The 23,915-nt window shown below is 41.8% G+C and overlaps 1 protein-coding gene across 1 annotated transcript; it reads right to left on the bottom strand.

The window, feature by feature from the left end:
- Nucleotides 1-778: 778 nt before the first annotated feature.
- dap (death-associated protein) lies at nucleotides 779-14,321 on the bottom strand. The gene is made up of 4 exons (XM_034571628.1): nucleotides 14,069-14,321; nucleotides 12,360-12,459; nucleotides 5,831-5,873; nucleotides 779-2,367 (listed from the first exon to the last, which is right to left on the bottom strand). The coding sequence occupies exons 1-4, from the start codon at nucleotides 14,121-14,123 to the stop codon at nucleotides 2,248-2,250; spliced, it is 318 nt and encodes a 105-aa protein (XP_034427519.1). The 5' UTR covers nucleotides 14,124-14,321; the 3' UTR covers nucleotides 779-2,247.
- Nucleotides 14,322-23,915: the final 9,594 nt, after the last annotated feature.

The raw sequence follows: 23,915 nt of genomic DNA, 5'->3' as shown, positions 1-23,915 counted from the left end.
ACCTAATTATACCTACATTTCATGGCAGTGCCTTGCTCATGGGCAGATATTTGTTGTTAATGATATAATTGTCAGTGTTATGGACTAGACTAGCTATGAAAGTTAAGTATTTTAGACGACATGTGGATCCAATTGACAATTTAGAACCATAAATTTCTGCGCAAGGACCGTATGACATATTCTAGCAGTAATACTCTTGTTGTGTTCCTCCAGTCGGTCTAATAGGGCACGGCAGGGGATGAGAGGTCTGCCACATTGAGAACTACATACAAACACGGAGAGTCAAGGAGATTGTGTCTGCTGTAATGGGGGGGGGGGGGTTTCAGCTTGCCGCCACACACTCGTACCAACTGAGCCAGCGCTGGCTGGTTTATTGGGCTAACATAAGCTGACAGAACACCTTGGTACAGATGCTCGCATAAAAATGGATTACATGCACTAACACCTGGTGCACAGTGTGTGTGTGTGTGTGTGTGTGTGTGTGTGTGTGTGCGCGCTGAAGGGAAACACAGCTCTTGGAGAGATGCTTCTGTTTCATTTGAAAACACCAGCTGAGCCCTCATCCCTTGGAGCAGGGTGCTAATTCACCACAGGATGCTCAAATTCTCAAGAGGATGAGTTTGAACGCTATAAAAACTCTTTCTTTAAAATGTATAAAATGTCACAACTTTGTAATTCCCTTATCTAGTAGTGAGCTAAGAATAATTTTATTAATGTGACAAAACAAGATTTCTGTTCAGTCATCGCCCCTTTCACCCAAAGACAAGCTTATAAAGACATTTTTCAAGATAGTCAATATCTTTATTTACTATGACAACCACACCTACTACCCAAGTCCACTCGTCGACTAAAGATTTGTACAATTTGAACAATTTACTCATGATAAAAAAAAAGAACAGAAAAAAAAAACTAAAATAAAACTCTTTTAAACTGAATTAAATTAACATACGAGATCATTCATTCTTGGTAAGGTAAATTTCTTTTCTTTCTTTCCGTCTTGGAAACCTGAACATTTTTGTTGTTGCAACAAATGACACTTGAGTGTAAGGGGATGGGTGCTTAAGGAAAAAGGTAGGTGCGCGTTTGCGTGTGCTGCACAGCGAGGACATTTTTTGGCGACGAAGCAGGTTTGCATTAATATTAGTTGACATTGCTAGGAGAGCGGATCAGAGGAGAGAGAGGCTCTCCTGTGTTAAAGGTAATAACAGGGGGGACACTGTAGCAAGAGGGAAGTAGCATTGTTTACTTCTGCTATAATTGTAAGTAGCCATATTGAGTCACAACATTAAGGACATGCATCAGGTAACTACTTGGGTAATGACGGCCATCATTACAGAAAGATGGGTTGTCTCATTTATTCTTACTGGACATTTATTAAATCAGTTTCTTCTCTAGTGTGGATATATTTCAAAACTCTGATTGCTGATGAGTCACATCTATATTTTGATGGATATTTCTGTTGGGATTATGGGGGAAGGCATCGTAAGGAATGCTTGTCAGTCGCTGGTAACCTCAGCATTTGGGCTAATGACGGGTTAGTGCTCTCATGCAACGCTCTACTTCTACTTCCTCTGGTCCAGGCTGTGCACATGCACTTTGGCAACGGTCTCAGTGATACACTCGCATCGAACTGATTCTTGTAATTTAGATAGATGCTCTCTGTGGTTTTGGTTTGTGGCGATCGTGCAAGACCTCTGTCCACCTCTTGGATTCGCCGATTGGTTCTTTTGGTCTGTGAAGCTCGTAGGTAGAAGGCTGGAGCCTGGGCTCATCACTGGGAGGCGATTGGTTGGTTAGTTGGCCTGATTGACAGATTTGTTGTTATTGGCTGGTTGCAGTGACGTGGTATTTGTCAGCACATCGGTGGAGTGAGAGTTACCCCCAGAGACTCAGATCTAAGACCAATTTCTCAGCAATTGAATCCAAGTAAAATAGCCATTTTAGAAGAACCTTGGCCCATTTACACCATATTAAGACTGTACAACTGTTATAACAACCTCTCTTAAGGAGTGGATCCAGAATTGCAGAACTTAGTTGCACCACTGCAGCAAGGGTGTAAAGAGTGGGACTTCTAAAATGGCTATATTAGCATCAGGTGCCTGTTGCTGACAAAAGGCTCACAAAACATTATACTTCAATTATTTAGGGGGAGATCTGTTCCAAGTGGGGAAACCTCTTCATCCTGTGTGTTCCCTTGGGAAGGCCGGCTGGTGGAGTTAGCGGAGCCATTGTAGCCTGGTGCCTGGCTCACTTGCGGGGCTGGTGGATGTGCTGGTTGAATTGCTGGACAGAGGGCAGCTTGGGGACACCAGGCTGGGGCTTCTGGTGGGCCACCTGGGCAGCAACTGGGGTGAAGTCCTTGTCACCCTGCACAGAATAAAGTCAGTCATCAGGACATTAGAGGAGAATCACCTGCGTTTAAAGCTTTGAATTTCAACAGAAAAGTACAGTGGGCCCTGAGAGCTCAAAGCACTCCATGTGAATGTGTTGTGTGTATTTGAGCTCTCAGGGCCACGGTATAAAAGGCTTAGAAGCTAATCCTTACAGGCCCTAGCCTTATTATTAGCTCAAACATATTGTGTTCACTAAACAAGATGAAACTGCTCCCAAAATGAGGGACTAGAACAATTGCTCAGTTCAGATGGGCTTCTTTATTCTTGATGACCAATATTAAAACGCTGAAACATCACACGAGACCAAATCAGTTTTGCAGTTTTGAAGCAGTTTCCCATCACATGAAGCGTAAAGAAACAACGGCTAAACTAACTGCACATGAAGAGCTTCATATTTTAGATTCTTTTCATTGTGGTGTGACTCGGCGCTCAAACCTTGAGGGACAACATTCGCCTCACTCCTGTTGATCATACATTTGTCGGCTGATTGAATCTGATCTTTCTCTTGACACCACCCACGAGCTTCGCTGCAACTCGTCTGCTAAGAATCTGCCACTGCAGCAAGATACGGCTCCATTATCATTCATCCAGTTTACTAGTAAACAGTAGAGTAGTGCTGTGGTTGTTACACTAAGACCATCAAACATAGACAAAACATCAGGAATTCAATTAACGGAAGAAAACACCAATGCACACTGTTTATATATATATTCGTTTTCAGAACTTTCCCAATGTTGGTTTGTGAAAACTTACGTGTGAAATGAATATGAAGTAATATAATATAAATATGATGCCTCTGATAATCATATTAACAATGAGGAAATGCCTTGCTCATCTGCTCTGCAAACTCAACCTCTCATTCAGAGAAAAAGGCCGATAAACAGCTCTGCTTCGAAAACGGTTCAAAGCAGGAATTTGCTCATTCATTACATTTTTAATTCAGAGACTTTCAACGATTATGACTCAGTTCCTCTTGTTTCCTAGTTATCCTTACTTCTTTTTTTTAATCACTACATGCCAGCTTTCTTTGGGATTTTCCCTTTCTTATATCTGCTCCTTTAAGAAACATTAGTTTATGTGGATAAATGAAGTTTACAGCTGTGGCACTGCATGCTCGCATATAAACACATTTCTTTGCTGCACACATAATTAAGATCATTATTATTTCCATAATATATCATACTGGACTACAGTACTTAGTTAAATTGGTGTTTTTTGCTGATCATCTGTCCAGATGTTGCCATATGTGAAGGTCACTACTCCAGCATTAATATAACCATATACCTCCATATTCTTCAGCTTTCCACTTGGATAAAGTTATATAGCCAATATAAATCGATGCTCTACACTTACAGACACACATCGACTGCGTCTCTAAGCCTTTCACTGAACTTTACTCGCCCACCCTATCCTCGCTTGACCCTAATCCTCCCTCTGCACGGTTGTGTTCTGTATGGGCGGTTGTGCGCTCGTTTTTTTTCCCTGCATGTCTGCACATTATGTGTAGGTGGGCACAAAACATTCACAGTGTGCACATGTGTGTTCCTTTGATTTAAAGCCAATTCCACAGCTAACTGTATGGGGACGTGGAAGGATCTGACCTCCATTAGGCCCTCTCCTCTCTTCTGAAGCTTCAACCTCCTCTTTATCTCCATCCCAGTGATGCAGACGTACAGGAGGGAATGCAACAAATTAATTCTATTACTGCGGCACACTACGATTCCTGGTGTCCTACATCATTTTCACTTTTTCAATCTATCTGGAGAAGTAAAAGCATATTTGCTGTTTTTTTATACAATCTATTTTCTTAAAGTCCATTAAAATTATGAAATGGGAAAAAATAAAAGAATAAGAATACTCCTTTTAGGTCCCAGCAGCATTACCCGCATCTAGGTCTAAACTTAAACCAGACTCATCACATAACGTTTATTAGACGATAGAGTTCTAGTGTCTCGCTGTACCATTCAAGAGAAAAACAGAAAACACATAGCCAGGAAATGTTTTATTTTTGTGAAGTCCCAGGGGACCACACACTCCGCGCACGCAGACACACACACACACACGCGCACGCAGACACACGCGCACGCACGCACGCACACGCACACACACACAGTGTTTCACTTAGCTCCTATGAGGCTTTTCTGAGGCTTTGTGCAGTGCTTGCCTCTGGGTTTGATGGCAGTGATAGGGGGGCAAATGGGAAGGCTAGAGGAGGATCAGGGGGATAAATGGGATGCCTGCCACCTTGCTGATATCAACGCTATCTTCTGCAAGCACACACAGACACGCACACACAGACACACACACACACACACAGACACACACACACACACACACACAGGGCAGGATACAGAGCCATTCAGCCAGTCAAGGACACTTTTTTTAACCACACACGCACGTATCCATGACTTCAGAGGAAAGACACTACATTGCCGTTACCTTGATTTCCTTGCTCTACTTTAACCATGACTCCTGCTTGCCCAACCCTACATCTTCAAACATTGTATTATTTTAACTGTAATCAATTCTAAATGAACTCTGTTCGAAATATATTTTATCCATCAAATGTTGGTAATTTAAGGATAATTTATCAAATTAATTACCCCACATGCACAAAAATCTGTAAAACTAAATTGGTCTGATATCAATATATCTCTCTTATTATGAATATTATTATTTATTATTGCTTTTATTATTATTTATCAAATTGTCATTAGACCCACTTGTGTCTGTGGTCTTTAAAACCTTATCGTATTCATTTATTCATTCTATGGTGGGATTCTAACCAATCAATTATGGTTTTAATGAGGGACTTTCGAAGTGTTTATCAACATTCAAGGCCCCAACATGCACCTGCCCCTTATATCACTCCTCCAGAGTGCTGCGTTTTAACCCCAACATAATCTTAAAACACGTCTTACCCCAAGCATGTATTGATTTACAGCTTTCTGCTCCGATAAGGACGACAAGCCGTCAATATGCGACTGTGCAAAATGGCTGAAGCTATCCACAGACTGTAACCCACTTTTCAAAGTGTGGCTGTACCACTGTAACATCTATATTTTGTTGACGGTGTGTCGGTTAAAACCATTTTTGAAGTTGCAAAATGTGGTGGTGGTTATTTTGTATGGTAGTAGGTCTTAAGAGACTTCACACAATACAGACTACAACAGCTATTACTACATATAATAAAAAAGCCATTATTATTATGAGAATATTATAGAGTGAAACCAAACAGTTCCCACACAGTGATCAAGCACTTGGCGTCAGTGGAGAGAAAAAAAAGTCCCTTCTCTTCCTTTTTTTTTTTTTACTGATCTTTCGTTTTATCATAGCACTGAGCCTCTACCTCTCCCTGTAGAGCTCATGCCCCAGATATAAACCAGCTCATAGTGCTTACTTCAACACTACTGGCGGTGTGTGTGTGTGTGTCTTACCTTTGTAACCACTCCAGACACGATAACAGGAGCCTTTGGTGGACTATGGAAGAAAGAGAGATAAAGAGAAAGAATGAAAATTACATATCGGTATAACAACATGGTGGACATTGAGCAGTGTGTATCTTGGGCTTTTCTCTCTGGTGATTGTGTGTTTATGAAAGGTTACCCATCTGGCTACGTCAAGCCCCCCCAAGAAGTCGCACAACACCAACGCACGAACATCCTCACCTGTCCTCACAAATAACACCCACAGTGTTTCTCACTCACACACTCGGATGGACCTGCCAGTAGCTTAAATAGCTCCAAATCATCCTGGCCAAACACCGGGGCTCACTGCCTCTGGATGAAAGCTTGACAGGAGGGGAGAGGGGGAAAGGAGGGAGGTGATGACAAAGAAAGGATTTGGGAAAGAGAAGGGAAAGGTAGAGGAAGGGAGATCAAGGCTAAAGGCAGGTGAGGGCGGACAGAGGAGGGGGGAAAGTGGCAAGGAGAGATGAGAGGGCACAGGGACATGGGAGCAAAAAGAAGGAGGATAGGGGGAAACGATAGGGGGGGGGGAGAGGGAGGCGAGCGCTCACTCAGACATAGGAGGAAGGGATGGAGGGAGAGAAAATTCAAGAAGGAGAAATGTGGAACCCGAGGTAAGTATCGACCTTGACATGACAAACGAGCGGCGTCCAAATTTATGACATCGTCACCCCCCCCCGGGCAAAAGAGTATGGTTGTGGTAGCCACCTTCAAAACTCCAGTCAAATACATTAGTTATAACAGCAAGCGTGTCCAGCTCCGAGCTTACCCCATTAACAACCTAAATATGTTGAAAAGATTAAAAGTGTCGGACACGGACGACAAAGTGCAACCTCAGCCGTCAGAATCCACACAACTTCGGATTCCACAACATCTGCGAATCACTTAGAAATGGTTGAGGATCTCTGCAATCAACCTCTTGGCACTGAGTTGCCTTCTGCTGCTTATCTCAGAGTATTTACCCTGCTGTTAGATTAATGCTTGGATATGTTGAATTCCTCAGTAACCACTTGTAAAATGTGGGGTTTGGGTTTTAGAGAAATATACACAGCACATCTTATCAAGTCGAGTGCATGATATCACTTTTGACAGACCTTATTGCTGCCTGCAAACACACACTTTAACATATGGTTTGGTATATGGCCTTTAGGTTGGACGAAGAGGTAGAGACAGTAACACATGGACACATAACAAGCGGTTACCTTTAGTATCTTCATGCCAGACGATCTACTTACTATCAAATCACAGGCGTGAAATCGATTCTGACAGGTCCCAATCAGAATCATGTCATCAACCCAATCCAATGGTGGATCAGTACATTGGCAAAGTGGGAATGGGCCCCTCGCCCTGAAGCCAATGGGAGCCCTTGGCCTTGAGATTCATTATAAGGCTCTTTATTTTTATAAGTATATTCATTTTTAAACCATTGGGAGTAAATGCGATTTTGAAAAAGTTGTAAATTCAAAACATGCTCTCATTTTGGGATCCTCTGAGAGCACGTCAAAGAAGAGACCTGTTGAATTTTCACACCCTTCATTTGTTAAGAAGTGCTGTGTGTATCACTATGGTTTCATCCTGTTAGCAATTCAATTAACTAAACCAGAGCATATACTGAATTAGCAAGTGTATTTCTCATTCATTTTAATTCTGAAGTGTTAGCATCTAGCTAACATTTGGCTTCAAAGTGGAATCTTAAATAATTTAAGAATATATGAGCTACAGAACTGGAGAAAGAATAGATGAAGAAAACAGAGAAATGAGAGATTCATCACGGTTGTTTATGTAGAAAAACTGTCATCTGGTGGAGGATATGCTGCATAGGAGTTCCTGCTTTTATTACACCCATGGTGGTTAAGAGAAAAATGGCATGCTGGCATTACGAGATCCCAGATTTCCTCATTTAATCCAACGACCTCTTCGAGCTGTAAACTAGCTTGTAAACATTCAGCTCCTACAACGATGAAAACAGCCCAGTCAGCTGTCTTTCTACGAATGACAACAACATTCTACATTGTTTAGTACATACGTACAGTAAACGTATCTAAAGTGAGGTATGACATTCACATGGGTTGTATGCTGGGCTGTCACATGTCTCTGTTGAGATCTGCGTCTGTCACTACGATCAATCTGAGGATAAATCCTGACTTACTGACTGCAAAGAAAGGGGAGGTGTAAAACTACTGCATTTGAATCCTGTTAGTGTCAAACTTTGCCTTTTGTTGGAGGGATTTTTAAGGCCTGAGAGATGGAGCAGTCAGATGTGTCTCGAGAGACAAAACATGAGTGATGTGTCAGCCTGTCAGGGAGACTCCGTCAAAAGTATGAAACGCTTTATTTTAAGTCAGACAGACTGTTACACTTGGCTGGGTGTTAAATATATAGATACTGTGAAGACACATGACATATTTTAGTGATGGTTATCAAACAGACAGCAGACAATCCGTTTGAAGACATTTTAATCACAGATTAAGAAAATGGCACGATGCGCTGCCATACCTGAATCTAGACCAACACAAAAGCATTTGCTATAGGAAATATGCAAGCAACACCTCTCTACCTCTTTGCTGGAAAAGAAAGCCGTACTTCGAAAAGGGCACACGAGACAAAGCAAAAGTGACAGATCTCTGCTGTGGTTGTGTGGCTACATCAGGAGACAGAGGGGGGCCTGCAGGGGGCAGTAGAGAGCTGTGGGGAAGCCTGGTGAGGAGTTTGCTTTGTGACAAAGGAGGAGACGAGTTGGAGGAAAGGAGGCGAACGAGGAAGAAAAAAAAAAGAGCGAGGGAGATACAGTACAAGATGCAAATCTGAACAAATAACTCAAAAAGAGTGAAATGTACATGAATGCTTTTTTTCAGGTTTCTCTGTGTCTATATTTAGCTTCACCGCCAACACTGCCCCACCCATCTCTCTCCGTCCGCTTCAGCAGAGCAGGAATCTTGCTGTCGTGGGCGAGGTGGTGGTTGCCATAGAAACATACGCCTGTTGCCTGTCTCCTCTCAACTTTCTTTTTTAACCATGAGCTGTCTGCTTCCTGCACATTCGACTAGTTGCTAAATGTGAAAACCGTACACACGCAGCACCAGCCCGTCTTTTTCTGAGCGACGGGAACACATTCACCTCCCGACCAAATATGTCGGAGAGGTGACAGCACAAACAGACATGTGGCCCATGATGATGTTGCATGTTGTCTTTACACATTTCACGGATAGTCTCATCACATACTGAAGTGATGAAACGACCACATTCCATCTATTTAGCTCTTTTACCATCTCTTCCTTCTCCTGATTCTCAAACCTCACTGCAACATCACTATGTATCACAAATGCAGGTAAAAAACACTAAAAAAGTCAATTGTATTCTTGTTTTTTCCCCTGATGTGTAATTATCGATGTCATGAATGCACATTAGCATGTTCACCGGGGTGTCACGTTTCCATCCCTGCCAATCGGAACTGGAGCCCATTAACACCTGTCATGTGACCCGGTTGGGAATGCTGATTGAATCCTTTCCCATTGTTAGTGTGTGTCAGTAGGTTTTTTTGACCAATGGAAAAGGGGCTTTGGTGAGTAGGAAGCCTCTGCTGGGGCACCACCTTGCTTCCATATATGCTTCTTGCCCTTATCTCAAGCCCCCCCCCCCTGAGCCAACCTTTCCCTTCTTCTATTACCCCCTCTCTTACTAAGTAATGCCTCTTTGCATCTCAATCTCCACGGCATCCCTCGGCCGCCATACCGAAATAAACCTTCCCTCTCCTCCTTGCCATATCCAGCCACCTATCTCTCCCTCTTTGCCCCATCTGTCCATCTCAGCTAGATTGGGTGCGGCAGGTTTTCCCCTGACTACAACGCTTCACTGGCTGCTACTAATGTGAAATTTACCCAGCAGCCACCTGCTAGACGTCCATCACCGTGACACAGAGAGGGACAGAGTGTGTGTGTGTGTGTGTGTGTGTGTGTGTGTGTGTGTGTGTGTGTGTGTGTGTGTGTGTGTGTGTGTGTGTGTGTGTGAGAGAGAGAGAGAGTTTCACCGACTGTATTTATTGATGCGGTGCAGGTGCTCTGCATATTATTTTGGATGGGCCAACACATCACTTTTAGTTCAAGATGAGCATTTCACGGGAAAAAGGTAAACTGGCCGGGCCAAAGGGAGTTAATCAAGTTGAAGGCCGATTTAAAATGGGATTCCTCCGTGATTAAAACGCACTATTTATATAATTTATTTTCACAGCCCCAGTCATGATTCCTCTTCTCTGACTGCAACGTATAAAGAGGAAATATTTTGCAGTATAAATATTCAGGCTGCTATTAAACACTGTACGGCTCTGTAGCCAGTTTTCCACCCACAAAATTCTATATTGAATTTTTACGTCAGGCATTCCGCTGGCTGCTCTATCGTTGCATCTTTAAGTGAGAAGCAAAGCAAGGAATAAAGGAGATAATACAATCATAAAAACAGTAGGGAGCCATTTCTTTGAAATCTGATTCATGAAGTTTCTGCCCTTTGGAATGTCTTCCTACTCACAAATAATAAAGTTTATATTTAATTTAACTTTAATGACTGACTTTGTCTTTTCCAGCTTCTTAAATCGGAGTATTTGCTGCCTTGCTTTGCTTTATTTCACTGTAAACTGAATATATTTGGGTTTTGCACTGTTGCTGGGACAAAACAAGACAAGTTCCTCCTCAAACTTTCAACTGGTCTTTGGTGCTATTTATATTTGTGTCAATCATCTCGGGGCAAAGAGAAGGGGAGCATAACATACAATAAATAATCTAATCCGTGTGTGAGGTTGCACGCATGAAGCAAGATTCTTGACAGTTGGCAATGTTCTTGAACCCTGCTCGCTGCACTGCACTGCTTGTCAGTTCCCATTTATCCTCTCATTAATACACACACCAACTGATATGTGGTGTGAACATGCCACCTGTACCAATACGCACACAGCCGACGGGCCTTCATGAATATTGAGTAGACGTATGTGGGCGTAATCACTATTTTATAAAAAAAACACATTGGTTATTTGATTTTCATTTAAAATGACAAAAGTGTGAATTAACATAGAGGGTGTTTTTCTTTTCTTAGAGTCAAAAGACGTTTCCACGGTTAAAGTAGCAAAATTGGATTTGCACACGTCCTAAATGCTCCATGTGCTTTAGACTGCGAGCTTGGATTGTCATAAAGCCTCAAACCATAAACTCCATAAATATGAATCTAAAAATTTAAAAGAACTTAATAATTAAATAAAAAAATTAAATGGCATGAACAGATGCAGCCGCTTTGCTCTTCTTGAAGTAGTTTACTATGTGTTGTTTGTTGTGCAAGTTTTTATACTGTTAATTGTTTGTTTTCATATTGATTTATTAGACTAAAACCTGTCTGAGTTATGTTGCCATCTGTATCACTGGGAAACGTAATTTCTTTATTCACTGTGCAATGATGATAAAGACATTGAATTTAATTAAATAGAAAATTAAAAGTCATTACAATGTCCAGAAGTTTCTACTGGACAGACACTTGTCTCAGAATATAAAAGAGTGACCTTTTTTCCATTTCTGACTTCCGATATTATTTGTTATATAAAATATAAATTTTTCATCTTAAAAAAACAAAAAGACTTGTGTTTTCTTCTTCTTATCTGTTTCCGAGAGGAAAAACACACACACACCCACACGCACTGAAAATAAGCATGAACGTGTGCCACCCAAATCGCACAATGGTTCTACCACAGTACAAACAATGGATTCGAGCTAACATGCTAATATGGAAACGGAACAAAAACTGCAAACCGAGGCTGCTTGTAGGAAACAATAGCAACTGCTAAATGGGTTGTAGATGCTAATGCTGTAATTATGCACCAATTATGTTGTTTACTCAATTAGTCGTCTATGCTGTGGCAACAGCACACAAGGGGTCTGCAGCAGGATGTCACACAGTGCAGCCCTACTAAAACGTGAGAGCAGCCGTGGTGTGTTGTTTATTATACAGTATGTGTGGGAGTTATATCTTACTAACAACCCATGGAGTCGTAAAGTCAATGGTCTCCCAGTTTTACTTGTGCACAGACGGATTGGGACACAATGTGCTCCTCACCTCTCCTGAGATCGAGACACTCAAACTTGAAGGTGACATGGCAGTGATTTGTGGTCATTAAGCATCTTTCTGCAGTTGTTTCTTGTCTCTTCACAGTCATTGTGCGTATCTAGTATCTTTCTCTTTGTAGTCCCTGAGTCTATTTGTGGTCCTTTTGGAAACATATTGCATATGTCTGCAGCTGTTTCTGTCTCTTTGCCATCGTTTTAAGTCTTTGTGGTAAGCCAAATTGGTTTACATCTATCTGTGGTCACTTATCTCTCTTTGCAGTTGTTCCAAATCTTTGTGGCCATTTAAAGTCTCTTTTCTAAACGTTTGACATCTCTTAGAGTCGTTTTATCTCTTTGTGGTTGGTTTTGTTTTTGGTCGTGTCACGTTGTCATTCTGCAGGACTGTGTGGGTCTGTTACCTGCTGCTGACGTACTCCTCGTCATCTTCTTCTTTGGGCAGTGGTTCTGGGACGGCAGCTGTCTGGTGCTTCTGCACTATCCTCATCCCTCCTGCCTTCACTGCAACACACCAACAAAGGAGGGGGAAAAAATACAGTCAAGGAAGGACATTACCTCAAGAGCTCATAAGTGTAATTCATTATAAATGTAGAAGAATTAGGAAATACAAAGATATTGATATTAAACAGACACTTGGATCTTAATGACATTTGACGTGTTGATTTGGTCACATGAGAAACCTATGGAAGCAACATGTCATGTGTCACTGATCCTAATCAATGGAGACATGTGCTGAGAAACTTTCCGGAGGGACTCTGGGACTTTGACTGGTCATATCTCCCTTAATGTAGGTCACAGAGAAATGGTTCTCTGAACATTATATGCTCTCCCCAATATCAAACATAACAGCATTGTGAGGGGTTTCTCATATGACCAAATCAGCACGCCATTTCTCTGTGACCTACATCAAGGAAGATATGACCGAAGTCACTGAGTCCCCCCCCCCAAAATAAGTTTCAAATTTTGTTTGTCCAAATCTCCTTTAATAAAAATACAAGACATATAACATTTTGATTCCATAGGTTTCTACTTAAACCATGTTGAGTTTGGAGACTAAAATAGAAAACAGCATTTTGTACCCTTTCCTTGTCAAGGGAACATTAGAACTTGATGAGTAACATAAGCTTACGATTTATTCTTAATAAAAATAGAATCATAACTTTGTGGATCGTGGTGGCAGCTGATCCTGGATTATCATTATTATAACAGATTCATTTAATACATCTCTCCATGCATGATAGACTCCGTCTTTTCACAAGGACGATGTAAATACTGGTATTTTGTTGATGTGCTGTTACACGCGACGCCTCCATCAAGGGAGAGGGATCCCTCACTTGAGGCTCTACCTGATGTTTGCTCTCTTGTTGAGGGTTAAAGAAAGAGGATAACATACTATGAGGCAAATTAGTGATTTATTTATTATGTATTATCCAGATACAATTTGATTGATAGGTAAATAGTACAGCAGGGAGGCATAGCTAGTTTGAAGCGAGTCCCTCAACTGAAAGACTTGTGCCCTTGAGCAAGAGACAGAACTCTGAGCCGCTGCAGGACTTCTGACGTCTCCACAGTTAATAGTAGTAATAATGTCAGTGGCCACACACAGACAGCACCACACCTGCAGGCCTGGTTAAACTGCTTCTTTGGGCCTCCTCAGTAATCACAGGTTGGGAGCGAGGTCCCACTCGTTATCTCAGTATCAGGCCTGCAGCCGCTGTGACCCAGTGCCCTGCCACACGGCTCATGTCCACGTACACCTTAGGGCTCTTGTTTTTTTCCCTCCATGACCTCCACGTCATCCACCATGCAGAGACTATTACGCATATAAAACCCTTATATAAGAGCACAGGAACACCCTGTTTTTCACTGGTGCTGCAGAGATCTCCCTTTGGATCAGGAAGTGAGGAAATGCACGAAATGTACGAATGAAGCAGATCCCAGTGTCCGCGTGAGCACAAGCGGAGCCACGTTGTCAGCAGCTGCTTCAGCCTCTGTGTTAGTCATCGTCATGTGATTTGTGATTTTTAGCTGTGAGGTCCTGCAGAAAGCAAAGGCCTTCGTGTTAGAGTGCAGCTGTGAGCAGCAGCACAGGCAGCCCGTGGATCTGTACCTGCAGGGGGGTGTCCTCCTTTGGTCTCCACCTTCTCCTTCGGCGGTGATGACATGTCGGCTGCGAGCGGGTCTCTGAGGCGAGGTGAGGGAGCCGGGGCGTCGGGACGCGACTCGAACCTTGCAGCGTTATTCAGGAGCTCACTTCAGTCCGGACCGTCAACGTGGCTTTTCCTTCAGCATTGTTTGGAAACGATGCGTGATGACGTGATGCGCCATCCGTCAGGGCGCCGAGGGGACGCAAGGAGCGCGCTGACGTGGGTCTCATGCGTGATGTCCAAGGTGATGTCAGAAGAAGGGAGTTGCTATGATTTAAATATTTCAAGGCGTTTATATCTGTTATATAAATATATACATAATGTGTATTTGGACAAAGCTTTTGAAACAAGAGCTCTGAGAAAATACAGCAGACTGAGTCCACTTCCTTTGAATCTTTAAATGTACTTTTGTTCTATTGCATTCCCTGTTTTTACCAAATTAGAGATTTATTTTTGTATTGGGAGGTTTTGCTAGAATATTAGGGTTTTTATTCTTTTATGATGGTTTTTATTTGTTTTTAATGTTACTTTAATGTATTTTTAGTGGTGTCTTTTATTTAAGAAGCACTTTTAGTAAGTAACTTTGTTTTAAGAAGTGCTACATGTATATAATATAATAATAATCATTGTTATTATTATATTAAAGTGTGTGTATGTGTATATATACACACATTATAAACTTTATATAGCACCTTTAGAAACAGAGTTTACAAAGTGCTTTGACAGCAAAGCAAAAGGCAAATACAATCGCGCGCATTGTATTTGCACACACACACACACACGCACACACACACGCGCACGCGCGCGTGCACGCACGCACACGCACGCACGCACGCACACACACACACACGAATCATAAAGGGGAACATAAAGATACAGCAGCATGCACAGTTTCTTAGAAATAAATCTGACATTCAATTATTATTGAGTGAATTGCCAATATTTATGACATTATTTTTTAATGCTATTCTTGTCTAATTTTCTTTCCATTTGAATTCTCCCAGTGGTTCCAATACCGTTGAAATTACTTTACACTAAATCATGAATGCAAGAAATGTGACTGTGTCCCCAAAGGATCTGCAGCGACGGATGAGTTAAGTATCAATGCATCACCTTAAGTGTTTAATGACAGAAAAAGAACAATTTAAAGCTCTAACTGAGCTTATGCTAAAATGTCAAACTAAATTATTATGTAAGGTGTCATCCATTCCATAAACCATTTAAATATCACTGAGATCACACTCTGCAGACGTGGCACAACATATTTAAGTGGCTGTCCAGCTACACAGCCTCTGAACCTGAAGCATTTATCAAGCGGAGACCTCTTCTAATGAAGAAGCCTGTTTCCACCCCTCACCTGCTGTGTGGGAGCCAGCTGCTGTGCTTTAACAGCAGCAGAAACAGGAAGAACACGAAAATGCAAAATTCAAACAGAGAGAAAGAGAAACTAGTTGTGTGACTATGTGACCTCAGTGACCACCTACTTTCCACAGTGGCTCATTAATTGGTAGACATGACAGTGTCCTTGGGCGAATCTGAGATATGCAGAGGAGGCCTGGAGGTGTGTTAAGTAACCGAGAGGACAGAAGGGAGAAAAAAAAATGATATTATGGATAATATTTAATTTCCAGCATTTCTGTTCATTCCCCAGATGACTGATATAGCATACTGAGTTCTTCAAACATATGGCATCTATAGGTATCTGTCTAGGGTTGGTGTGTTTGTGTTGGTGGAACAGCTGTTCATTAATCCTTGTGGTACTGTATATCTAGATACTGGTGAATGTGAAGTAAGAGAGTGTGTGTGTAGTAAAAGTTGAGGCTGTGGCAGTGACATTAATTGTTCCATAAACACAATATTTCTGTAACGTTATTGAACAATTATAATGTAATAAATAAAAATACCATAACATTATTTCTCCTGGTTGTCTCCTGATTGTCTGAAGTGAGGAACCCAGCTGTCACTTAACACTGCAGTGACACCATTATAGAGTTGACTATTGGCCTGGACACACGACTGTAACCAAATGCACAGACACACACAGACACACACACTGTTGATGAGCAATGGTACAAGAATCTGTTGCCAGGGCATTATTGTCCCCGGAGGAGGGTGTTGACAACCAATCAAAAGGCCAGGAGTTCACCAGGGAGTCAGGATCCAGCCTGCTGATAAAATGATGAATCAAGATGTTTAATTAAAATGTTTGGACTTTGTTAAGTCATATTTATCAAGACACATTGATTAAGATGTCATTCTAACTGCCAACAGCAGCTTGGGCCCTGACTGGCACTGTACGCTAATACACAGTCCTCAGCCTCATGAGACAGGACTTCAAAGATGAAAGGGATGAATTGAGTAGTTTTTTTGCATGGGGAAATATGTGTGGACTGTGGAATGCTTCAGGATCAATTAGCGAACATGAAAACAACAATCAATCAAACATCTACTCCAGCAATTTAGTCTACATGCAAGAGAGTATTAAAAAAAAGGAGTGTGGGACTGCATTTCCCATAATGCAATTTGTAGGTATTTTTGGTAGACCACATGGCTTCAGTTTGTAACTCTGTAGATTCTGTTAATATATTTTCTCCAGTCCCAAGCTGAGGTAACGCTGATGATGTCACTATGACATCATCAGGGATATCTCTTCAAATGTTAGAAAACTTATGATTGAGACAAAGCAACTTTATAAATTTTATCTTTTACCAAAACGAATGTTTAACATTGTAAAAAAAAAAGTCTGGCAGCAACAACACTTACCGGAAAATTACAGTAAAGGTTATATCGTTTTTAGTTATTCTACATCAGAGACATTTTTAAATACAGATAAAAATACGTACATGCAGAAATAGATCTGTATTTTTTGTAATTCATTGCACTTTAACATTCAAGACCATTATACAATTAAATATTCCTGTGATAAAAATCTATAATTTACGGAATAAAACTTTTATTTAGTTGTTAATATTTTTAATAAAAACATTTTACTGTATATTAATGTCATTTCACTTAATTTGGAAAAGAAACCTATGATATTGATTCCAACTATATCACTGAGCCCAACCCGGATCGGCCTATCAGTGCACTCACACACAGTGTGTGCACATACGTACGTGGCCACTAGATGGAAGAATGCATCTTCCCTACATCCCAGACGTGTCCCCAGTTGTGTGGGAGTTTGTGTCCTGCAGGATTCATCATCTCTGTCACTCCGACAAAACTCTGTGATGTCCCAGAAACACTGAGGGATGAAGAGACGCTGAGAGAAGACTCACAACTTAGGAAGCGAAAGACAAATACAGAGCTCCACTTTCAGCTCTTTTTTCCTCTATCTCTCTTTCTCTCCCTCCACCCTTCATTCTGTTCATTACGCCCTTTTCTCCCTCTTTGACTAACATAACACACAGGTAATAACACAGAGAGACAGGGGGAGCATTCATTAGTTAGTGTGAAAATATATGGCACATGTTCAAACTGCCGAAGGAGAAATCCTCTTCAGAAGTCAGTGATCTCAGCACCTGCCCATGGCTGATAGCACTCTGTGCACGTGTGCAGTGCCGCGGCCTTTGAGAGGAGCACTCCCAGTGATGGCTTACAGAGAGACAGAATGAGGACGTCACAGGTGAGTGAATTGGCTCAGACTGACAGGTGAACACACACACGCGCACCCACCCACACACTTATTCAATCGTACGTCTGACACATACATACTTACTCTCTCTCTCTCTCTCTCTCTCTCTCTCTCTCATATCACCCTGTTGTTGCTCTGTGGGAGCCACTGCAGCAGCACTATCACACATGAGTAACCAAGGCGTCTGCTCTGCTCTGCAGCATTGACTATTCAATACCTGACAGGGAGCCTTATGGTGTGTGTGGGTGTGTGTGTGTGTGCGTGTGCATGTGCGTGTATGGGTGTATAACATCCATATGCAACGTCTTTGCATGTGTCATGTCAATCACAGTCAAACTGAAATAGAGTGGAGGGGGAGGATACAGAAAAGAGAATAGAAGCAGTGCAACAAGAAGATTGATTAGCGGTGCTGATTACCATACAGGCCTTACTCTCTTTGCTCTTCTTCTCCTCCACCACAGGGCTCAGGTCAAGTTCAGTCAGGAAACAGTTGTTTTCCTCACTAGCACCAAGAAAAGTTAGGTACTTACAGCGAAGGCAGTTTTCCAGGTGCCTCGAAAACTCAAAACTGGCTACACTCGACTTAACCATCATATAGCTCCACAGACACACACACATTTGAGTGCCAAAATACTCATCAACCTGCTGCTTAAATGAGGGTTACTGTATGTGGGTGTATGATGAGGATAGATATTCAGGAAATCAGGATAAATACGAATTCAACTTACCTGTGAATTAGAAAACAAGCTTCTGCTGATAAACAAATAAGAAATATATTGTGATACTGCAGTTTCATAATGACATCATCATGATTCTCCCTGAGTCTCGTCACCTGCCCTGCTCTGATCTTGGCCAGTTCAGCTCAATGAAAATGATCTGCATGCTGCTCTTAGAACTCCTCTGCGTTTTACTGCGTTAATAAACATAAGTCTTTTTATGAACTGTTACTTCTATTTCTGTTGTTACAGACAGTCATTTATACTACATGATTGGTTAATCTGATTATGACATGATGTCATTCTCATTGTGACTTCTTCATGATGTCACTTATCACATGATATCATATGATGCAGTATCTTTTTGTGATCAATATAAACTTCAGGTTGTCTCTTTAGCAGTATTACCTGCGCATATATCTTGGACAATGTGTTTTTTGGGCCATTATTGTTGACCTCGAGCTTCGCCTTTGACCAATCAGCTCCAGAAGTGAATCATCTAGAGATACTGTCCTACATAATGTTGCCACCAAGTTTGGTGAAAATCTGTCCATTTGCAGTTCAGTTATTACATTCATACTCACCCAAACTTGCCATGACAACAATTTCAAAAGAGCCAATATGGAATAGTCACCAGGCAACACAACCTCATATTAAACATCTAACCTCTTAACTTACTGTGAAGTGCAGTTTTTGTTGTTGTAACTACAAAGCTTTATTCTGAATTCCTGTGCTCGGCTTTTCATAAAGGTTTTCCATCACTCCTGATTTGCTGCGACTACCCTCAGCTGTACTTATCAACACTGTCACGTCTCCGTGCCCTGTGGAATAATTCTTGGCGCTTCCCGCAGGTGTAAATGACCCTTGATAACACCCATGTCAACCAGTAGTGAACATCTCACTGTGGGAACACCTCTTTGTATTTATCTACCCCCCCTCCTTGCATATCCCTTAGATGCAGCAGAATTCCCGACAGCAGGAAAAATGAGAGGTTCATGTACTTGATTCAAATAAGCAGAGATTCGATTTCACTGCTTTAGAGACTTTTGTCTGCAAAAGCCTGTTGTTCTGCCTCCTCCTCTGTCTCTACTGTCCTCTTCATTCATTTATCTTCTGTAACATTATCCTAACCATACTCTTAGTGCAGAGTAAAGAACAGAGGAAGCTCAGCACACACTGTTTTCTGGTCAATTACAAACCCAACATGTCCATTTCTTTTTGACTTTACAAGCAATATTAGTTGTTATTATGCAACGTAAAATGTAGTGGAAAAGAGATTGTTTGTAATGAATTTATAAACAAAGAACCTGCTAATCAGTGTTTCTATTGTGGCTGGAAGATGGACGACATGACTGCGAACCCCAAAATTGAAGTTAAAGGGTCTTAATCGCCCCCTTGTGTCTCTCTACGGTGGCCAAGAGGGCTCAGCTATTTACATGTGTTGTGACTTTTTGCAGCGCGTTTCTGCATTTGAAGTTCTTGCGTTGAGCTCTCTCGGCCACCGTAGCTCTCTCTATGTTAATGGGTGGGATATGAACCAAACAAAATAGTAAAAGTACAGTTTAAATAAAAGAGTTTCTGTCATTTTAGGAAACACGTCTCCAGTAAGTACGGCTTTAATTACTTATTTGATGCTATAAACAATGTGTATTGTGTGTACCCCACTGCTGTGGCTCAATCCCCTGATCACTACTGAATTGGCTCCAAATGTGCAAGATGGCAGCGTGTGTGTCCGGGATATTTTGGCCTCATTTCTGGATAGAGGGACGAAATGGAGACGCATCGTTCATCTTTATCTACGCTCTACAGCATTGAAAGATTAGATCGTGTCAGCGCTGCAGTCAGTTTTTTTCTCTGACTTTAGCTCTGGATGTCTTTGACTTGCACATATTTATCAGCCGGTGTCTCAGGGTATATGTAAATTACAGAAACTTTTTAAGGTTTCCAGAACTTTAAAAAAACACTTTCACACAGAGCAGCCCCTGTGACTCAAACCTCGTCCCTGAACAGGGCCCCGATTTCAGATGCCAGCTGTTGCAGCCACAGTTGACAAACTGCTCAAATAGAAAATAGATTTGTCTTTTTTTCCAATACATTGTTTCAGAGGCCTTTTACTTCTACTGCTGCTGTTCACATAGTAGCTGCTGTTATGCCTTTAATTACATTTCCAAAATCTTCTTGTCCTTCCCCATTTCTTATTTACAACTCTTTGCCCGCCTCTCCATCTTCCTCTCCCTTGTCCATCCTCCTTTCCCCTTGAGGCACTAACCTTCCTTCCCCTTCACTTTTAGACGAGAGCATTAATTTCTCGGGGTCTATTTGTGGCTCACAGCGGCTTCACGGCACCTCACGTCTCTTTAAACACAAATTGATTTCACAGTCAAATCGTATGAGTGTAAATCATGGGCCCTCCACCTGCTCCCCAATGTATTTCTGTCTCCTTCTCCCCTTTACATCTCACTTTGTCGCCCTCCGCTCAACATCTACCCAGTTCCGTTATTTGCTGCAATGCATGTGCATCCATACATCATCCATTCCATTATCTTTACCCCTTGACATTGGGCGAGAGGTGGGGCACGCCCTGGACAGGTTGACTGTGTATCACAGGGTCAACATTCAGAGACAAAAACCCATTCTCAACCTCTGACAATTTAGAGCTTTCAATTAACCTAAATCACTGCTTTAAGTGCATGTGGGGGGGAAGCCAGAGCACACGTAGAAAAACCTCTCAACAGTGCTAAGAACTGCAACATATGTATAGAGGGAGAGAAAGTTGGGAGAGAGGGAGTGAAACAGGGAAGACCTGAGGCACCTGCAGGGTGGAACAGGGCCGTCTCTAGAAAGGCCGTGAGTAGGAAAATTGAAGAGCTATTTTCATGCCACATTAAGTCAGACCAGCCTTCCACTATGGAACTGTGCTCAGACACAGGCGGCCTGGCTCTATTGTGAAGGTTAATAATCAACGCAATGGAGTTATTACTCAAAACCGCATTTCACAGGCCTAACCTAGACGGCAAAGATGGGGCAGGGAAAAAGAGAGAGGGGAGAGCGGTGAGGGGAGACGTGAATTCCAATGGATTGTAACAAATACTGCTTCATCCAGCTCAGCATCATTTATTTAATTTGCCTCAAGTTCAGTTCAATGGATTTCTGCAAGAATGGGATCAAAGTCATATGGGAACACTGTAAAAAAATAAAAGAATACATGGGAAAAATACAAAGTGGGACTTTACATCTTTGATGTCTGTCCACTGTCCTTAATGTGACAATTGAGGCTGGTGGGTGTAAGGAGGCCTGGCGTTGGCTCTTCACATCTCTATTATGATGAACACTCCTCTAACCACATCCCACCGCTGTCACTCTGGGGCAACATTACAGTGAAATATTAAGACCCCTGTCGTGCTTAAACATGCCTGTCACCGCTACGCAATGTAAGTACATTAATAATATGGGAAAGGGCTGTGTGTGAATAGGGGGTGATCCAGAGCATTATCATGTACCATGTTCCCACATGCCTGTCGGTGTAGAGTCCCCAGTGAATGTGTGTGTGTGTGTGTGTGTGAAAAGATGATGCTATCAGGATGTTAACAGTGTTGCTTGTCAGCCAGGGGAGACAACAGTGGTAAATTGCTAGTGTGAAAGTAATTTGAACTTATAATTGATTGTTTGCTTGCGGACGTGTCTCTGATGTGTATATATAGACATCTCACTATATCACTAGAGGTATATACTGCTCTGAAACATTCATTGTATAATTCAGAATGTGCTGCATCAGTATAGTAGAGCTGTGGGCTGGTTCTGTGGGTTGCCCAAGCACAAAACAAAAAGGATGGAAAACAGGATTCTCAAGCGGCCTACAAAGGGATTGACCCACCGGGATCCCTCCAATTGGAACCTACCACCAAATTTCATGGTCAATAATCATGGACAAACGTACGCAGATGATAACATAACATAGATGCATAGATCGTATCTGCTGTGCACAACATGTGTTGACTCGACAATATGTACAAATGTATAATTAAACAGATCTTACCTTGTGGAAAAAGTGGAGGACGAGAAACCATTTCAAGAAAAATATTTGCGGGAGATCCAACAAACCATGACTTTTCTTTTTCGTTTTGATTTTATTCAGAGACTGAAATCAAATTTTACTCAAGTGTATTATAGTAAAATATTATCTACCAAAATTGGTTAAAATGTAATTATTTGATCATTAAAATAAATTGAGCTCCAGAGATGAAACCAAAATATCCCAGTTACCAACACTGCCATGTTGCACATTTGGACCCAGAGTTAGTGCAGCAGCGGTTGCTACTGTGAATACACATGTTCGATAACTCTCAGCTGTCAATTATTACGTTTTCATAACACGACTGACTAATTAAAATGAAAGCTACCAGGAAAACAAACACTTGAACAAACATCCGTGTGATAAGAAAGACACAAATGAAGGAAACCATCCTTTAAGTGAGTGTGGATGCAGCCTAGAAGTTCATTAACAGGGGAGAAGGGTGTTTGATTGCAAAGAGTCTTTATTTATCCTTGTGTTCAAGTACGGTCCTCTCTCAGCACGGTCATCTAAGAAGCATGGACACACAACAACACACAACTCGCACCAGAGCCTGAGCGTCCTCAGGTGGGATTTGTCTTTTGTCTCGATTGAGGGGTGGGGTGGGGGGGTTTGGGGTGGGGGGGGTTGTTGAAGGGGGGGGGGGGGGGGGGAATCAGCAGTTTCCACGTTTAGGTCAAAGTGAACCTGTTGTACACCACATAATCTTTTTTTTTTTCTCCGCTAACATTTGTTGCATTTAGTGACAATGACATCTGCACATAAAAATTATATATATATTTATATTTATATTCATAGATTTATACATTTGTCATTCTATATCAACACTTCATTCTAGTGATTTTTACCTTGGTTTTTCATGGTTGTAAAACTGGACAAACTGTCGGTAGGAATGCCTTGTTCGGACACTGATTTGTACAGGAACGCACATACACGCAACGGAGGCATACGCACACTACTACACACATGCATGCATAGATACGCTCGCTCAAGTTTACGTGTACACACATGGGCCACACATACGGTCACACACACCCACACACACACACACACACACACGTGTCCACGCGCCCACACATGCTCAGCAAACACAGAGAGGCAGGTCTGTACATCTATGGGAGGGAGATGTTACCCATGATCCCCAGCAATAACTTATGTTCTCACCTGATCAACACAAGAAAATAAAAGTTACAAACAGCAGAGGGAGTCATCCGTTCATTGTCTGTAAACTTCGACAGAATGTCCCTTTAAATTCCCACAGGACGGGTGCACAGGAGGTGTCAAAGTTTGGCACAATGTCACGTCTCTCTCAGTCTTTCTCTACTGTACAAGGACATGTACAATATCTATGGTGGCTCTTGTTGGACGGATGAGTTCTTATGTTTTTT

The sequence above is a fragment of the Hippoglossus hippoglossus genome, chromosome 20 (assembly GCF_009819705.1).
Source record: "Hippoglossus hippoglossus isolate fHipHip1 chromosome 20, fHipHip1.pri, whole genome shotgun sequence".
Classification (NCBI taxonomy): Eukaryota; Metazoa; Chordata; class Actinopteri; order Pleuronectiformes; family Pleuronectidae; genus Hippoglossus; species Hippoglossus hippoglossus.
This window is presented reverse-complemented; position numbering and strand designations above follow the sequence as displayed.

Coding starts and splice junctions, on each gene's coding strand:
- dap (XM_034571628.1), bottom strand. CDS start 14,123: ATGTCATCACCGCCGAAGGAGAAGGTGGAGACCAAAGGAGGACACCCC. Junction 12,460..14,068: donor AGGAGGACACCCCCCTGCAG/GTACAGATCCAC, acceptor GGTGTGTTGCAG/TGAAGGCAGGAGGGATGAGG. Junction 2,368..5,830: donor TGTCTGGAGTGGTTACAAAG/GTAAGACACACA, acceptor TATTCTGTGCAG/GGTGACAAGGACTTCACCCC.